The sequence below is a fragment of the Melanostigma gelatinosum genome (assembly GCF_949748355.1).
Source record: "Melanostigma gelatinosum genome assembly, chromosome: 2".
In the NCBI taxonomy this organism is placed as follows: Eukaryota; Metazoa; Chordata; class Actinopteri; order Perciformes; family Zoarcidae; genus Melanostigma; species Melanostigma gelatinosum.
The window spans coordinates 22,398,280-22,417,104 of NC_136635.1; the positions used below are offsets into that span (position 1 = coordinate 22,398,280).

The following is an 18,825-nucleotide window of genomic DNA, read 5'->3' on the forward strand; positions in this document are numbered from 1 at the left end:
TCAGCCACACAAATAAACTATGTTGTAATGATCATCTTGTTCCTATCGTTTGCTTGATTTGGAAAAAAACAAAACACAGTAATGGCCCTCACATAAAGATGGAAACGGTCACCAGTTTAATTAAACTTCAGAGAGAAAGCGAGAGAGAAAGAATCACAACAAACCCACGTGGGAGATAAAGGAAGTGACGTCGCGCATCGAACCGGAAAACGGCACAAAAAACAGCTGCAGCTTTCCTTGAGACCACGCTACAGATTTATCGACAAGGTACATGTGTCCGTTATCGACTGAATATACGCGGGTTGAGTATTCAAGAGAAGTAAACACTGGAGTTTACAACAGTCCGCTTAGATACAGAGGCGATATAGATGTAGAGGCGAAGCTAATGTTAGCTGTCCAGCTAGTTAGCGCAGCATACCGGTTGTACAGTGTAGTTAATGTTGTGATTTTCCGTATATTATTCTGAACACTGCCCTTATATGGGTGTTATGCTATGGTTAGTTCCCCCCTCCACGTTTTTGATAGTCAATTCTACCTCAGACACACGCGAAAAACCTTTTTAAATGAACGGTAACGTTAAGCTAATATTCGCACAAAGCTCGCTAACGGTAGTGAAGCTCATTATAATACGTCGAGCACCTAGTAACAGTACGCTGTCAGTGTTATCAGTTATCCCAGTTGAAGTCAAATTTAACTGTCTTTTTAACTGTAGTCTTCTCTTCGCCGGTGGAAGTAACGTTAACTCACAAATGAGCAAACGGTACATTGCAGTGGTGCAGCGTGGACCAATTAGCTAACTAGCTAATTAAGATCAGGTGCTGCAACGTTAGTGGACAGAGTACACCGGCAGCAGACATGACGCTTTGTTTACAGGGTAAAACATTTCTCCATACATTTAGCAACACTTAATAAGATAATTAATTAATTGTTAAAATAATCTCCACATTTTTACAGCACACCAATTCTAAAATACTTATATCAGCCTCTAAAATGTCTGTTTCAAAACTGTCAAATATAACTCCTCCCAGGTTGCTAAAACCCTTAATATCCTCATTGTACTCGATTGCAGTGACGGACCTGGCTGAAATAGACATGAAGTTACCGTAGGTTGATTTCTCTTGTTTGTGTTTGCACCATATGATTCACAGCGAACAGAATGGCCACAGACTGGTTGGGTAGTGTTGTGTCTATAAACTGCGGGCTGACGTTGGGAATTTATCAGGGAGAGGTGTCATCTGTCGATCACGCCAGCCAGACCATCTCGCTGAGACAGCCCTATCACAATGGTGTCAGATGTCCTCTTCCCGAGGTCACTTTCAGGTAAGAAAGAAGAAGGATGCGCACACTCTTTCTTCATCATGCATCAACAGAAAATACACAGATTCAACCAATTCACCATGGCGCTTTACATTGGGCAATGTTTGTTGGTGGGAACCAACAAGTCTCTAATGTTCACATTCAGCCTGGAATGGGATTTGTAATTATTACCGCAACCAAAGAGATTATATTTTGGTGTGAAATGTTGTTAAAAGGTCTAAATGACATTTGGTGAAAATGGCTGACAAACAAGTGATCTGTTTTTAATGCATGTTAGATATAGTAAAACAATTTCTTATTACAAAACTGCTTTTGACCATTTTGTTGTTCTTTTCTTTTTTACCTTTTTTTATTTTACTGGATGAAAACAAATCTGCCACATATATATATATATATATATATATATATATATATATATATATATATATATATATATATATATATATAAATATATAAATATAAAATCGCCGTCTATTTTAAATTCAGGTCCAGCTCTAGATGCTGATTTAAATACTTTTGTTTGTTTTGTACCAAATTTTTGGATTGTGCGGCCTTGAAACCCGTATGTCTTTAAATGTTAGTGCTTTTCCCACCCAATGTGCTCAACGGGCCATGTCTGATCCTTTTATGCTTTGGCATGCTGACTGAAAATTGAATTGCAGTTTGAGCTCTAAGTAAGCTCAGTCATTTGTTTTTGTCTTCTATAGTGCCATTGATATCAAGGAGTTGAAGTTCCTAGATATCCAGAATACAGTCAAGAAGCCCAGCCCCGGTCAGAGAGCTGCAACAGAATCCAGCTTCATACCTTCAGCACGCCATGGTCAGAGTAACAGAGTCGCTCTCCCTCATGTGACGAGCAGCAGCTCCCACTCCAGCACTGCACCAATCACCATCCTACGCAAAGGTAGGCAGATGGGTGAGCCTGGGTTTCATCACACTTCCCGGTTAACTGTCTTTGACAGACAAGACTGACATTAGAGTTTTATAATGCTTAATCAGGAGTGGCAGTGTAGAATGCCACATAAAGAAACATCTCATTAATTGGTAATGCCTTTAATTGAAACTAGGAGAATTGAATTGTTTGACATCTCGTATGTAATTAATGTCATTTGGCGTTCTAATGAGTAATGGATACACAAAGTTTGCTCACAGCATCAGCAGCAGATAACACAATCGGGTTTTGTCACGAAGCCTGCGACACCCAACACTGCAGCTGATAAACAAGCTGCAACAAGTGGACAGTGTCCAAGTGGAGCATGATTGTGCAGTGCAATATGAGAAGATAAGAAAAGCTATTTTTTTTTTTTCACAAATGTTCCAAAATATTAAGTCAGTTTGACACACCTTTTCCTAGGAAAGACCCATTTATTTAAAGATTTTGCTTACTCACTGTGTAGCTGCATTTCACAGTCCTATTGTTGCAAAGTTCACAATGGGAGTCATGTGTTGAATTTACCACAGCGATGGCCAAACAGCACTCCTCTGTTGCGCAACAGAACATGGATATTGTTTTTTGACTGAAGGAAATGTGACGCACAGCAGTGTCACAATTTGCCCATCTTCTTTTAGAAATGTCAAATATGTGACCGACGACGGGCTAAAAATGTAAAGTCACCCAACATTGCTGTTTTTGATTGTACAACAGACGTGCGTGATGTTTTCTAGTCCACAATGGGAAGGATTTTCCGGCCTCCGAATTTTGTGTAAAAGTACCAGGATGTGGGATAGACTCCAAAAAAATGATATTGCCCTTGTTCATGGTAATAAAGGAACATGTCACGCAGTGCAACATTGTGGCTCATTGATGTGTTTTTAACACGTCCACTGCATACATCCTTTAGTAGTCCCATGATGAGGATGGCAAGGTCCCATGGGATTTTCAGTGTGACAGCAATAAGAAAAAGCTTATAAAATGTAAGATAGGCTTGTAATAAATTCAATTCAAATTATTGCAAGTAGGAAATATTGATCTCATATGTTATGTACAATTGTGTCTTATTTTAATATTTTTACTCCCTGATTTAACCGTCTTCCAGGCTTTTGCCTCACGAGATGAGTTTTGTCAAATAATCTATTTGTTTTTGTCAAAACAGCTTTAATAGTAAGAAATAGTAATGAATAAACCAGCTGTTTAATATCGTCTCTATCATGTTTTTATGTTCCATCTTTAATCCCTAATGTTTTTGTGTAAATGTAATATGCCACGCTGAACACCCATGTGCAGTCCTTTTTGTTTACCTTTTTTCTTCTTACGTCTCCGGCTTCCACTGGTAACCCTGTGTTTACCGTCACGTTGCTATGAATTGTGGGTAATTCCCTCCGGCAAAGTCTGCAGATATGCTGATTTACGGAAAGGGTTCTTAAAGTGCTTGAAATGTCTGCAAGAGAGCCTTCAAACCCTCGACAATTTGATAGTGGGACACGGACTTTGCGGAAACGCGCATCAAAGTCCTTGAGTGTGGAGATTGGGATTCGGCCATATTTTTTTTTTTTTCTTTTTTTTTTTTTACTTTTTGACTGCAGCCATGGTAACAGGAAAACCAAGCAATGCCGTGCAACACAGTGGCCCTAGCCAAAACATTCTGCCTTTGTGACGCTTATATCATTGTTGATATTAGAGCTCAGACTGTGTAGAGGAGTTGATTCAACTCAGTAGTAATGGTTGTGGTTTGTAGTGTTGATAAGCTGGTTTCTTGGCCAGTGTCTTAGTCATTAGGGGCGATACGGGTCAACTTGTGACCACTGTTCCTCCTCTGGCAGACGTCGAGTCATTTGAGAACGGAATACGAGTCATCTGTAGCTGTCTATGTAGCAATGACTCTCTATGTTCAAAGTTTAGAGGCTGTATCATGTCATGCTTTTGGATGTTTAGTTATTTTCTAACTGTGAGAAAAAGCTTATTATAAAACCTTCAATTTAACGTAGTTTCGCTCTTATGGCAGCAATTTGTTCTGGTTTAGTTTATGGAAATCAACCCTCTTAATATCCAAAATGTGGTTGAACAACCTTTAAATAACCATTAAATTGAGGTGAGGCCCGTTCTGCCGTCACATGTTGATACAGAAATGCACATCTGCATTCTCCCCGTCCCACATTTGTACATGTACCCTGTGAACATCAGAATGTGTTGCTCAACCTCCCTGATTAGATAAAGCCTAAAAACAGCATTTTGTTCTTGTCAGCAGGAAGTCTGCTTGGACAGCTCCGTGGCCTCTGCCAGAATCAGTTAAAGCCGGCTCACTTTCACACTCAGGATCACTAAACAATGGAGGAGTCAGAGGTCAATAGCATTGGCTATAATAGACTCTGCGTAATGTTCTTCAGCCGGGTTGTAAAAATGCCCTCTGCTATGGCGCCTTTCCTGTGCATGGAAGAGGGAGCTAGCACAAAAGGAAGACTGTCTTCTACTTTTTTTTTTTTTTGGTATTTGTTTCTTATGAAAATAAATAGGTTCATATTGCTCTCATTTTTTGTTTTGTGTCAGCAAGACTCGTAGCTATTCACTCCCACCGTGTCACTCATTCCTATACAGCTTGAGCATCGGACCCTGTGGGGGCTGAATCTCACCCCATTGGGAGAAGGCCAGATCACATGGCCAGCTGCTGTTTACAGTGGACACGCTGTGATAAGAAATCTACCAAGACTGGTTTACAATTAAAAGGAATTTAATCCACTGATGCAAGTACAGTATTTACAGTGAAGTACACTATTTCCATGAAATATTAAATCAATAAAACCCCGTTTGCAAAAACTCAACTCAGCTCCTCAGGTAAAAAACCCGTCCGTCCTCTGAGAGCCATCACGTGAGAGAGAAAAAGACTTGAAATTAAACCATCCACATCCGTTCAAAACGCCTCCTCTTCCGTTTATCCCAATTCCTATTGGCTAACTTCCAGGAGTGTATTCGCCTGTCTGGCTTTCTGTCCCTGCGTTTACTAACACATTCAATGACTGTCAGTTATGGTTCAATCCCTCTATGATAAACATTCCATATAATAGATAAGACTTTGCAACTTTTGCATAAGCTTCATGTCTCAAATTCTCCATCTAGCTACTAATCCTAAAACACTTTATGCTTATCTTAATTATGCATTTCCAAAACGCTTATGATTATGACTAATTATGAATTCTTAATTATGAATTATTAATCACTTTTATTATATCTACTGAACATACAGTTCTATGCTCAAATTTCTTACAACCCCCCCCCCCCTGACGGTTCCCATAGCGTGCTAAAGGCTCGTACCAAAGTTCCTCTTTACAATATGTGTGTGACTAAGATCAATAAACATTCCCCCTCCCTCCCCGTGTCTGCTCCTAAAGAGGAGGTCATGCAAAAGCCAGGCTTTCGTGCCTCGGTGCCCTCCCGCTCGCTCTCTCTACACATCTCTCCCTCCCGCTCAGCACAGGAAACCCCCCTCCCTGACAGGAAGCCATGTTGTCCCAGTGAGCTCGGAAGGCAAAAAGAAGCATTATCAATTGTGGAAGCAATGTTTACCTTTTTTTTTTTTTTTTTTAAACGTTTAGCTCTCAGGCTGGTGGCAGGGGAGCTAATGCCCAAATTGCATGAGGCCAAAGTGCTGAGTGGCCTGGGCAGGGTCGGTCCTTTCACACGCAATGCCATGCTCCCAAGAAGCCCCCCGGCCACATTCAAGGGAAAGCAGGGAGGGAGTGTTGCTTATACAAGATCGCGGATTCCAGAAATGGTTCTCTGAATATCTGCCGTTTATCTTTCTGGGAGAGTAGGATGGGAATTTAGAAACTGCTTTTGTGAATGATGCGGAGTAGAATTCCAATCAGACCAAGCAGATCTCATTAAAAGGGCATTTTGGAAGAGGACCATACGACTATGCCCTTCTGAAAAGCGTTCCCAAAACCAGCATTCTACCTCTATATATGGAGTGAAATTGTCTGCAGTTCAGTGTTTTTTTTGTTTTTTTTATATCGCTGCTTTAGATTTCTTGTAAACCATTGTGGTATATGTTTATTGGAAAGGTTGTTTCTGTGCATCCATGTTTTATTTAGCCTCGCGCTCCTGTAACTCCACACTTTCACACGAGAGCTTCCCAGTATGATTACAGATGTTTGTATCCAAACCCATATCAGCTGATTTCTTGATGTCAGTGACATGACAGCACTCTGGTGAAAAAGGACTGTAGTTGAAATTGAATATCGGATGTTTAGTGAACAGTTGGGAGATCGCTTAAAAATAGTCACTAATATTCCCTACATTGATCCGTTGTCTCACTTAAGCACTGTTTTAAATATCTATGTGTTTAGCGGTACAGTTTCACCATCGCCCACATTTCACTCTGAAATATTCCTGACCTGTGTACTAATTTGTGGTGGCAAGTTTGTCAAAACGGAAATCGGCGAAGTTCACGCTCAGTCTCCCCGCTTGTTTTTCAGTAGCCTGTTTGACTTGGCGCTCTGCCCGGTTCATTCACTTTTTCTGATTTGCAGCATGACAAAACACTTCCTTGTAAATAAAGACATTGTTGGCGTGTGCTAATAAGCCGCTGGCTTTCATCCCTGTACACACAGGTGAACACGCCAACCCACAACCCTTCTCCCCAACAACATGCTGCTTTGCTTGCTTCTTGTAATTAGTAAATCACAGATGAATACTTGTGCACTTGTTAGTGTATAGAGCGGGGTTAAGAACGTTAATATTTGTGGAAGAAAAACAAATCAGTGCTGTCTGTATTGGTGGCCTCATTGTGATATTGAGTCAGTTTCTCGAATTAGCTTCTAGTCGGGTTAGTGGCTTGGTATCGATACCAGTGTACTGTGACTGAGCCGCCCAGTATCTTGCGTGAGAGAGTCCAAAGTACCTTAGCTGCCACAGTGACAGTAGCGTGAGACTGTGCCTCTCTGTCTCCCAGTTAGCGTGAGAGCTCAGCATCGTTGGGGTTGAAGGCCAGGTTTTTCCAGTTTTTCTTTTCTTTTCCTTTTTTTTTTTTTTGTTCTCTGTTTACATATGTAAACTTTATTGAATACCGCTCGGTCAGCCATTGTATGTTTTGTGCATCTGCTGTGTTTTGTTCTCGGCGGGTTAAAGTAACCGACCGAGATGATAAGGAAAGTACCAGACAGAGTTGTGAGACGAGCAATCGAGCCAGAATGTTGAACGTGCTGAGCGCAGTAATTTATTGTGTTTGGATCACACCATTTACAGCCCGATGTACAGTAAGACTGCTCATAGAGCCTTTCGGAAGCGATTAGGATGTGAGCAGAGAAATGGGAGGATTTCTGGGTTATCTGTGTATTTTGGGTTTGAGATGAAAGACAAGATGGGCCCTTGTTAGCCCGGAGCAAAGCATCGTACTCTCTGTCAAAGACCCTCAGTTTATCAGCTGTAGTGATCCTAAAATACCTTTTCTGGAAAGGTGTCAGTGTTTTCTCACAGATGCATCTTGAACTCGGGGATATATTGAAAATTTCCGTAATACTTTTTTGACAAATGGCTTGCAGCTTTTATGTAGCTTTACGCAGCTATAAAAACATTTTAAACCGTTTTTGTCATTTGTCAGCAATCCTATAAAGACACATTTTATATAATGTGTTTTACTATATTGTCATTAAATAAGTTTATACACCAGCCTCCATTTAAGAGTGCCCACAGGGGAAGTTATAGTAGATGACCAACACATTAACCTGCTAACAACTATATTGCTTCCATATTCCCATGTTTATATGCTAAATAGTGGGACTTTAAGTAAGGTGTTGCCAAAATGTCTCCTTTATATTTTTGGGCATCAACCTTAAAACGTCAGTTACTGCTGGTTATCATAGATGCAACTCAATTCACGATTAACTGGTTGAATTAAAGACCAATTATCGTTTTTGATTAGGTTATTGTCGGTCAACATTTTTACATACAGAAGTAAATGTGCAATAATGTGGGTGGAAAATTTTGATGATTCAAAGTTGAATCAAGCAAACTTATTCAGTAAACATTCTGCATTCAAATGAAGCAGTCCACATGGATTTTTGTTCATACCAGTGTTTCTTCATTTATTTAGTTATTTCAGTGCAGTAATAAATCATTGCACATCGAGTCGGATGTGATTATTTGGACGTCCATTTGCTAATGATTGCGATGTCTCTTTCTACCAAAGTACCCTGGACGTGAGCCAAGTGAATTTAGTATTTTAGTTTTCTTCATTGGCGAAGCATGACAAAACACAGGTGATTTGATAGCGGTGGACAAAACAATGAGACAAATATGATATTACATTACAAGGACTGTCGGGAAGTCTAAAGGTGGGGCAGGTGGATGACTGACTCGTGTCTTTTTGCTTCCATCAGCCCCGACAGGTCCATCTAACAGCAGAGGGGCGACGCAGGCCACACAAAAGAAGAACAGTGTGAGGAACGGAGGCCCGACGAGGACGAGGGATGACGAGTGCTTCGGAGCCGGGACCGACGAGAACATGGATGCAGACTTCGACTTTGAGGGGAACCTGGCTCTGTTCGACAAAGCCGCCGTCTTCTCCCAGATCGGCAGCACCGGCAGCAGGGCGCAGCATCACAACACGCAGGGCGATCAGAAGCCCCTGTCCTATCGCCATGATGAGAATATCCTGGAGGCGAAGCCCGTCATATACCGGCAGATAACGGTGCCCCAGCACGGGGGCAAAGAGTACTGTACCGGTGAGAACAAAACGCACGCGCGCACACACACACACACACACACACACACACACACACACACACACACACACACACACACACACACACACACACACACACACACACACACACACACACACACACACACACACACACACACACACACGCCTGTGTAGGAGGTAATGTACTTACAGCCTCTCGATTCCTTTCGTATCGTATGTTCAGTCGATATATATTGACTTGATGCCAGTCCTTTTTTTTGTCAGTCACAATGCTAGTTTTTAGAAACAAGGTGTGTGCCGAGAAGAGTTTGTCCGCTGCAGTTTTGTATCTATGATATGAGGACAGAAACGGAATAAGTCGGGGTTTGTTCAGAGCGGGTCTTAAGGTTATTATGGCGCCACATTTTATCAGTGCGCATGCCAGCTTTGTGCACACAGTTTGTTTTGGAAGGACTATTTTATTTTTTGACCGTGTTTAATCTGTGACCGAACACCCGTTTGGAAGCACAGTTACAGCTCTTGCCAAAAGTAGACTTTTTTTTTTTTTACATTCGATCCTGAACACAATACTGTGAAGCGCTTACTGAGGAATGTGCCGTAGCGTCTCATTCTGCTGAACACAATGAGGAAAAACAACATGCACTATAAAGGGGGGGGGGGTCTCAGTGGATGCATTAGCCAGAGAAAGGTCACCTTTGGGCAGGCTGACTTGAATCATAACCTCCTGGTTACTGGTCATCATGAATTTTGACTCCACCCCCCTCCCCCTTTATGTGGCCCACAGAGACGGTGAACCCTAACCCTTCTTCACACTTCTGCTTACTCTAGGAACCTGAGCGTTACGTAACTGGTTAATACACACACAAGATAAGTTAATGGCATGCTAAGACAGGCCCCGGCGTTCACTCTGTAGGAACGGTGGAGGGTGGTGTCGGCGAAAAGGGCGGAGTCATACGGTGTATGAGTAGCTGTCGTACCACGACTACAGGGATCAAACTCCACCTGTGTCTGGTCTTCAAGATAAGCTAGTGTGCATTCCCACGGTGGAATAAGTTGGGGACGTTATATCTCTGGTGAAATCTATCTGTTTCTCTGGTCGTCACCCAAAGTTCTACGTGCAGTCTGTCCTGAACAATAATAGAAGGATGACTGTGTGACCGTGGTGATGCCGAGCAGCTCAGTAAGGAGCTGCCGTCCGCCATTCGGCAGACTGCCGCCGAGCAGAGCCTCCTTCTCTTACCATGTAGCAGATCTGCTTCCCAGGGCTGTCATCGTAATCTCCGTCCTCTGCACTCTGTAATTAGCGTGCCGCCGCACAGCCTTACATAAACAGCACCTCTGAAGCAGGAACAAACCACAGCGTTCTTGACCCGGAATCTTTGCCAGTAAACAGATAAGTCAACCGCATGAGAACGGAGAAGGAACAACAAAGTGCCTCTGTGCGAGGGTTGCCATAGCGCACTGGCATGGGTGTTTGATGGGCATGTTTCTATAGACTATTGTTAATGGTGTTGTTGCAGTCCTTGTAAGTTTAGTTCTGCTATTGTCTTGTGCGATTGACTCCAGCTGTGGAGCAAAACCTCGTCTGCGCAAACGAGCCAGGCCGCAACACAGCTTGCAATCAAGCCAACTGTCAGCTGGTTTTCTTTATTTATTTATGTATGCCGTATCGCTTTGGAGAAAGCACAATGCAAAATAAATGTGTCATCACAAGTTATTTTCCCAGTGACCTTGGGATGGATCTTCTCCTGAAAACTGCATGCTGTCTGTTAAAGAGAAGGAAAACGTTGCGACGCGACTCATTTTAAGTTCCAAGCTGCAGTTTTGACGTTGTGCAAGTACATCCACTTCATTAGATATGCTGAACTACTGCAAGTGCCACAGAGAAAAGATTTTTTTCAGATTTCTATTTATGGGCCAAATTGCAGTCAGACCAAGATGAGTTTTCAGTCTGCAACAGAAGAGATGTAGATTTTATTGATATGTGCTTTGTGAAAAATGGACCTAAGAACCCCCCCCACACACACACACACACACTCCCCCAACAGTGAGCACTTAAAAATATGACTAAAATGGGGAAGAAAATAGAAAGGAATCTTACAGATTACCGCATTAAGCTGCTGTTCTATGCCCCTCATCGTGCTACCGCCTCAGACTGCAGGTCAACATCGCTCAACACTGGCGGAGAGGAATGGCCTCGTCTAACCCTCCCTAACCCAGCACTAGCCTCAGTCACACATGGCCCGCATCCAGCTGGCGTGTATTGCTTTCAGTCCTGTCAGTTCCCTTGTCATGCTTGAAGGATTGCTTCCAGCTCAGTTTATTTTAGTGCTGCCGCATACTCACGGCTACCCGGTTCAGCTAGTTGACTGGTGAGTTTTTGTTTTTGCACCACATCGAGAGTGGGGGTGTGTGTGTGTGTGTGTGTGTGTGAGAGCGAGGGAGGGAGGGAGGGAGGGAGGAGGAGGAGATGGCGTGCGTATGTTGAGGGTTTTTGGTAGCTGCAACTTCAGCAAGAGAGTTATTAAGAAGCGCACCTGGCGGGATGGTTGAAAAGCAATTGGTGCGCACGAGTGCAACTCCCACTTCCTCTGAGCTCTGCACTCGAGGCAGCAGTTTGCATGACAAGAGGCAGTTGACGTTCCTGTGCTTATCGCTCACGTGAGGATCGGCATTTCTGTCACATATTGGCAGTCTTTGTGCGGTATCAATAAAAGAAGAGCGGGAGGGGAGCAGGGCCGACCTAAAGATGAGTCTGTTTATAAGTGTCACTCTGTCCGCGTTGCATGCCAGGGTGAAACGGTGGCAGAAGATTTGTGCACGCCGACGAGGCCACCAAGTTCTCAGCTACCAGGCCAGAGATCCGTAGGAGGCCATTAAGGACTTAGCTGCCTCCCAGCTGCTTTATTTATCAAAGGGATCCTGAGCCCTGCAGTTCCCCCCAGCTTGACTTTCATAACCCTTCTGATCTGCCACGGGCAATAGATGGCTAGGGATTAGCAAAAAGGCTCTTTAAAGGTTTCCACACACTTCAGTTCGTACAGTGATAAAAGGCTGAGTTATGGTTCTCGAATACAGTAGTTCAAGAAGAAAAAGAAGTACGCAGGTGAGAGCAATTCTGACAAGGTTAGGCGACAAGAAAGGGATTGAAGCCTTTTTCTCAAAAAGATGGTGATAAGAGAAAAACGAGCTTGATGTGTCCGATCTCTGCCACTGCCCTGCTGCCAATAACAAGTCTTACATTGCTATTTGGGCAAGTGTACAAAAAAAGGTAGTTTACTCAGTGTTTTAAGTGGTGTGTTGCATGTTTGTCGAGCAAGCACAACTCTGAAAGGAACGGAATTGCCGTAGTGGGAGCCTTGCTTCCCCGTTGCCCCGTTGATGCCAGCAAACGACAACGGGCCTCGTGCAGCAACATTCTCTTAAAAGTCTCTGAATTTTCTGTAATGAGAGAAAATAAGAGAAGTCAACTCCGGATGCACCAAACTCTCTGAACCATCCAAATGTGCTCTTACCCAGGTGTTCTGAAAGATGAATCACACTCGATCATACATTGGAGGCGTATGGCTGATTATCAGCATAAGATATGCTCCCTAAACACTGTATAAGAGCAGGTGTTGTACTGTATGCACATGCCCAAGCACTGAAGAAATGCCACCAAAAAACACCTGTTGGAAGGAGAATTTCAGCAGTAGTAAAATTGAAGTACTGTTAAAGTAAACGTGATTCTCCAGAGGGTTATAGTCTTAATTGGACCAATAGTATTTTTTAGCCCATGGATTTAATAATCCAATCATTATATCTACTCTAAAATATATGATAATCAAAAAATATGTATGTTCCTGAAAATATTTTCCTGAGGCCCCGAGTTTGGCCCCAAATGTGAAAAGCATGAACTGCTGTAGTTGTGGGTGCACAGAAACTAGTCGAGTTTTGGAGGACCATTTGAAAACAGTTCATTCTTTGAAATGCTTCACACTGCAAATAAGTTGACATATTTCAACCAACATGAGTCTATGAATCACTTTGGTTGGTTTTTAACTTAGTTTAATAGCCTTTGGTAGATCAGTCAACAATTCATTTTAAGAGACCGGGTTGAGTCCACTGTGCCTCCCTCATGTTTAGTCCTCTCCAATCTCTCACCACGAGCCGTTGGGATACAGGTGCAGGTGTTCATATATGCACACACACATGTGATGTTTGTCCCCTTCGCTTGTCACGCCAACCTGCCTGCCGCATGTTTTGACTGAGACAGCAGCTGACGTGGGGGGTCCATCCCAGAGCTCAGGGCTGAAGATTGGGCAGACGTTGCGGGGATGGTGCGTGTGAACTCGGGGCCCCGCGGGGAATAGGCGTCTCACTGTGGCTGCCTGCCGTTTGTCATGTTTTGTAAAGGCTGCCAATCTCCCCTTTGTTGCAACAGACAGCAGCGACAAACAGGAGAGGAAATGGAGAATCTTCCGTGATGGGAACAAGATCGGGTCAGGGAGTGGGGGGCGGGGGAGCGGGGGGCCAACGCTTGTCGTTATCTTAGGGGTCCGGTTTCTGGGTTTCACCTCTTGTTCTTTTTTTTTTTTTCAGGGAAATACTGAATGCCATAGTTCTTTTGAAGATGTAGGACAGTGCCGGTCTAATTTAGGAATACGATACATGTCAAACTATTCCGATGGATGCGGAAATGTAAGAACACAAATAGCAATTCTTCATCTTTTTTTGTATTTTCAGGAGTTCAGTATGAGATTTTGAAATTTTTAATTTAGACGTACCTCAAATATACCTGGTGGCATTTATCCCACTGTGACATAAAATAAGAAGTCATTTTTACGGGAAAGTTACCAGAGGACAACATTTACCAATCAGCCAGGCAAGGTTCCGTTTCCTTGGTTTTGACATTTCGCTTGACAAGACTTTGATGGCGACAGAGGAATCTTACCGACAGAGTTTATTGTTACTTGTCATCTGTCATCTGTCATCTGGACAGATGTTTGCTAGAACAGGAAGACGTTTTCATCTACTCCGTCACGCTCTTATGTTGTGTCGCATCAGGCGTGAGAACGTGTATAGAACAGCGTTAACGTGCTATCCATCTCCCCTCTGTGTTGCTTCTCTGCAGATTCAGGCCTGGTGGTTCCCAGCGTCCCCTATGAGCTTCACAAGCGTCTGCTGGCAGCCGCCGAGCGCTGGGGCCTGTCTCTGGAGCGCAGGCTGGAGACGACCGGCGTCTGCTCCAGTCAGATGGCTCTCACTCTGCTGGGCGGACCAAACAGGTGAGAAATAAAAAAGAAAGGCAGGGCATACGCGACCCACACATCGGATGTGCAGCGCACTACAAATAGAGCCACTGTCACCGGTTTAATTAGAAGAAGATTGCTCAACAATGTGCCAAAAGTCCTCCGAGTAGTTATACCATCATCAGAGCAGGTCCGTCCAACCTTTTGTTTTCATGTCATGTTTTTCCAGTTTCCATGGCACTCGTCTTTATTACCATGTTCCTACATACGTTACATGGTGAGCAGTCACACGGCAGGTCAAGATCATCCAAAGACTGCAGCAGCCCTGTTCGGTGTTGTTTACCTTTACGAGCAGTGTAGTCTTATTCAAGATCAGAGGCTCGTATAACAAACGGGTTTGTTGTCTCCGATTCTTTCATCAATTTAGCAGCACTCTACTACTTGTGTCTCAAGTTTACTCTGGAACTACTGCCCAGGTCAAGTGTAATGTTGTCATACCAGAATCACAGTGGTGTTCCACTGTTCCCCGTCCCGTCATTCAAGTTGTACTCAAAGTGTACACATACTCGAGCATTGACTCAAGCTTCAAATGAATGTATTGCTTGTATGTCAAGTAATCAAAAACAACGAATAGAACATTTTAAAACTGATTAGAAATAAGATGGTGGACAACAGTGTACCATCTTCATCACTAAAGTGCCTGTGATTACAACAAAGAACCTTCAGGTGGGCTGAAGGCTTTTTTTAGAAACTGATGCATGTCATTTGTTTTGTGTAAAAATGAAGCAGACATTTAATAACGGAATGAAGTTAGAATGCCAACCAAATTATTTTCATATCTTTATTTAATGGACCGCTTTCTATTATTATTAAATAAATGTCTTCTTCCACTGTTTGATGAAACAACTTTTTTTCTTTTCCTTTTGTGAGCAAACTCCTCCCTGTTTAAATTTAAGAAAGATGATGTCATAGACCAGTGTTTCCCTTTTCTTTTCTTCTCTGGACCGACGTTGTAAAAATTCCGAACCACTGCGACCCAATTCATTATAGGCCATATCAATGATGAGAAGAGCGACTCTGTGCGTAAATGAACGCTTGTGACCATTTTTTGTGCCATTTCCGAATCACGTTATGTTGAATAGGTAAACCAAACATTTTAAAGAGAAATAAGTTTCATAAATCACAACTTGTTTCATGCATGCTGTTGCAAACATGTACACATGTTAAATACTTTATCAATAAATGCATTTAGGCAGTTTTTTTTTTTTTTTTTTTTTTTTTCTCATCAGATAATTAATGCACATCTAGTTTTTACTACCACTAGCTTTGTTATTGATGTTGATGATGTTTGTTAATGTTTTCAGAATGTTCTTTGATTATGTTCGTTGTATGTTTTTGAAGCATGCACTCTTTTAACCTACCTGGAGTTACCTCTCATTGTTCCATGTGTGTTGTGGCGTCTTTAAACAAACATGTCTTATGTTGTCCTTGTCCAGTCAGCATGTTGGAGATGGTGCATGTTTGTTTGATCACATCTTTATTGTTCAACTCATGAATACTACATCGGCTGTCTTTCTTTCTTCCTGGAGTAATATCGTCATCTCTTGAATGTCCCCAGACTCACCCCCAAAAATGTCCACCAGAGGCCCACTGTGGTCCTCCTGTGTGGGCCACACATCCAGGGAGCCCAGGGGGTCAGCTGTGGCCGACACTTGGCCAACCACGGAGTGGAGGTCATCCTGTTCCTGCCAAATTTCGTCAAGATGCAGGAGTCTGTCACCGGCGAGGTCCACCTCTACAGCAAGACCGGCAGCAAGCAGGTGGCCAGCGTCAAAGGTAGAACACACCAACAGAGAGTATGTGGATTGTTTGCGCACCTGTGGCGTTAGTGGCACTGATGGAGAGGGTGATCCATGTGAATATCATTCAGAGTTTCTGTGAGAGGATCAGCTAATGCTGTCCTGTTGGAACAGACGAGCGCAGATAAATGTGGCCCTCTAGTGGAGCAGCGTCATTAAAGTTACGCAGCGTCATTATTGACTATCATTTATGACTCCGCACATTTAAAATGAATTTACATAGATGGTCATGTCTTTGTGAGGCACCTTTGAAACACTTTGTTCATCAACTTCATGACTCGTTCTCCTTCTCCTCCTCTGTCCCAGACCTGCCAACAAGCCCGGTCGACCTGGTCATCAACTGCCTGGACTGCCACGAGAACCCACTGCTGAGGGAGCAGTCCTGGTACCAATCGGCCGCCGACTGGGCCAACCAGAACCGGGCTCCCGTCCTGAGTATCGATCCCGCGATCGGTGGCCAGCATCAGGCTGTCGAGGCGAAGTGGACCCTCTTTTTAGGCCTTCCTTTACCGTTAGCCGAGACGGAGAGCAGGGTCTACCTCTGTGACGTTGGCATCCCTAAACTGGTTTTCCAGGAAGTTGGAATCTGCTACCACTCACCGTTCGGATGTAAATTTGTCATTCCTCTACACACGCCATAACCGAGAAGCCACTGACATTGAACTCAGTTACAATAGGAGGGAACGGTCTGCTATTCAGTGGGTAATGGTACGATTGTGTATGTGGCAATAGCTGAAGAGCAACAATATGACTTAAAGAATATTTTGTCGTAAAGTGTATACAACTGGAAGCATATTGTGTAGGTCTTTCCCCGCTGCCCCTCTGGAAACTCCCAAGGAGGGAGAGGGGGGGGGGGGGGGGTCGCTGCGCGTTGCGTGCGACGCCTCTTGTTTTTGAGAGGGAAAGGTTTCCTGTTCTTTGGCGTGTTTTGATAAGGGCTCTGGATGTGACTGCGTTTACAAAACGCTGACCACTGAGTCAGTGAGCAGTCAGAGCAGCAGAGACACGGTTCCTGTTTCCTCCTCCAGATTGCATGTGGAGGCCGGTCCCGACCCCGTGACCCCCGTGCACAGCTCGGCCTAAAGCCGTCTGCCAACCCAAACCTGACATTCATGTGGCCCATTGTCTTTCCATTTAATGCAATTTTGCACTCACTCAAATAGGTGTGTTTTGTCTAGTAATGGTTGTAGCATGTTTTACTGAAAATGGGTTGTCACACAGAATTTATATTTGTATTTATTTTTGGAATACATCTCAGGAACAATGAATGAAAAATGTAAAAAACTTTATATTTACAGTACATCCGATAGCGCTCTCTCTGCCCGGTTGTGTGAGTTCATAACCACGGACGATGAAAATGAAAAGTAGTTGCTGGCACCCCTGAGGATTAATTTTCTGTATTTCTGAAGTCTTGCAGATTCGACAGGATTTTGAAGCACACATTCCAAGGACCAAAAACCTCTTGGGCCAGGTTAATCTCTAGGGATTATAGCTAGTTTGGTTTCGTGAAACCTAATTATTATTTTCCATTTCGACACCTTCAGTGAAGTAACCATTCCCCTGGTTTGGTCGCTGTAGCGTTCTGTTAAAACCAGCAAACTGTCAACTTTACAAGTAAAAGGACAAACTGATTTTAGACTGGCAGCTATGCGCTTTTGATATTATGCAGGTGTCTTTTTTTTATTTTTTTTATTTTTTTATTTTTTAAGTTAGTGTTATGAACTTCTTTTCCAACAGCAAAAAATCGAGTACTTCAAGTTCAAACCTGAGAATCAAAAAGCTAGAGTAGAATAAGCCTAATCTGTTGTTTGTTGTAATAATAATATAAATCAAACCTCCACTCAGGGAAACACGAGTAGTTCAAGACACTGCAACCTCTTTCTCTGCTTTTTCAGAGCCACTTTTTTTCTTCATTACAGCAAAGACTCAATGAAACACTTAAAATGTAATCATGATTGTGATGAAGCAATCATGTTTAAATAAAACAAAACATTCCTTGTAAATTTTGATTAGGGATGTTCTTGAGATTAATTATTGTGAGTGGGGGGGGGGGGGGGTAGGGTTAGGGAATGTACAAAATAATGTGAATTTAGTGGTGATGGGTTTGTATCATTTTTTCCGAAGTGTAGTCAACTTGAAGGTGTTTTGTACCTGAGGTTTTTGACTAATTCATTGCCAGCCTGCGTGGTTATTTCTGACAAAGCCGTATGTAAGCCTGGTAAAGAGCAAATGTAGCGTCATCTAAAAACATGTTGATAATGTGTCTTTAGGTCTACATGTGAATCCTGATATTCTGACGAGAAGCAGATGCATGGGGTGGGTGCTCCTTTATATGCAAATGAAAAATAAAAACCTTGCAACTGCAGTGTTTAAAATTGTGAGACATGTCGTTTGTCATTGCAGAAACAACACTACACCGAAGTTTTGAGACACGATACTGTATTTCTGTGTAATGCTACTATATACTTCAACTCTAAAGAGGGAAATACTGTAATTTTACATCACTATTTTTGTTTGACAGTTTATACTTTGGATTTTTAGAATACAGACGGTATGATCAGTTTATATGAATTCAGTTATCCAGTGAAGAAGGTAGAATTAGCTTTTTGACCTGTTGCAACATTCAAATGCTATACTAGCACATTTACACATCAAGGGTAGTTATCCAGGAATATAACACTCTGAAAGGGGCCATTCTGCATGGTGAGTGACGATAGTTGTGCTACTTAATCTACAATATTTCGTAATACCATTTACACTACTTGTAGTGGAGTCTCTTTC

General features: G+C 42.8%; 1 protein-coding gene across 1 annotated transcript; it reads left to right on the forward strand.

Annotated features, from left to right (window-relative positions):
- Window positions 1-213: 213 nt before the first annotated feature.
- Window positions 214-17,974, forward strand: LOC306792945 (enhancer of mRNA-decapping protein 3-like). Its single transcript, XM_079290329.1, has 7 exons — window positions 214-267; window positions 1,149-1,320; window positions 2,025-2,221; window positions 8,629-8,973; window positions 14,068-14,221; window positions 15,804-16,021; window positions 16,351-17,974. Exons 2-7 carry the CDS (start codon window positions 1,157-1,159, stop codon window positions 16,683-16,685), a joined length of 1,413 nt encoding a protein of 470 aa, XP_079146455.1. The 5' UTR covers window positions 214-267; window positions 1,149-1,156; the 3' UTR covers window positions 16,686-17,974.
- The last annotated feature ends 851 nt before the right edge of the window (window positions 17,975-18,825 follow it).

Coding starts and splice junctions, on each gene's coding strand:
- LOC306792945 (XM_079290329.1), top strand. CDS start 1,157: ATGGCCACAGACTGGTTGGGTAGTGTTGTGTCTATAAACTGCGGGCTG. Junction 2,222..8,628: donor AATCACCATCCTACGCAAAG/GTAGGCAGATGG, acceptor TGCTTCCATCAG/CCCCGACAGGTCCATCTAAC. Junction 16,022..16,350: donor GCAGGTGGCCAGCGTCAAAG/GTAGAACACACC, acceptor CCTCTGTCCCAG/ACCTGCCAACAAGCCCGGTC.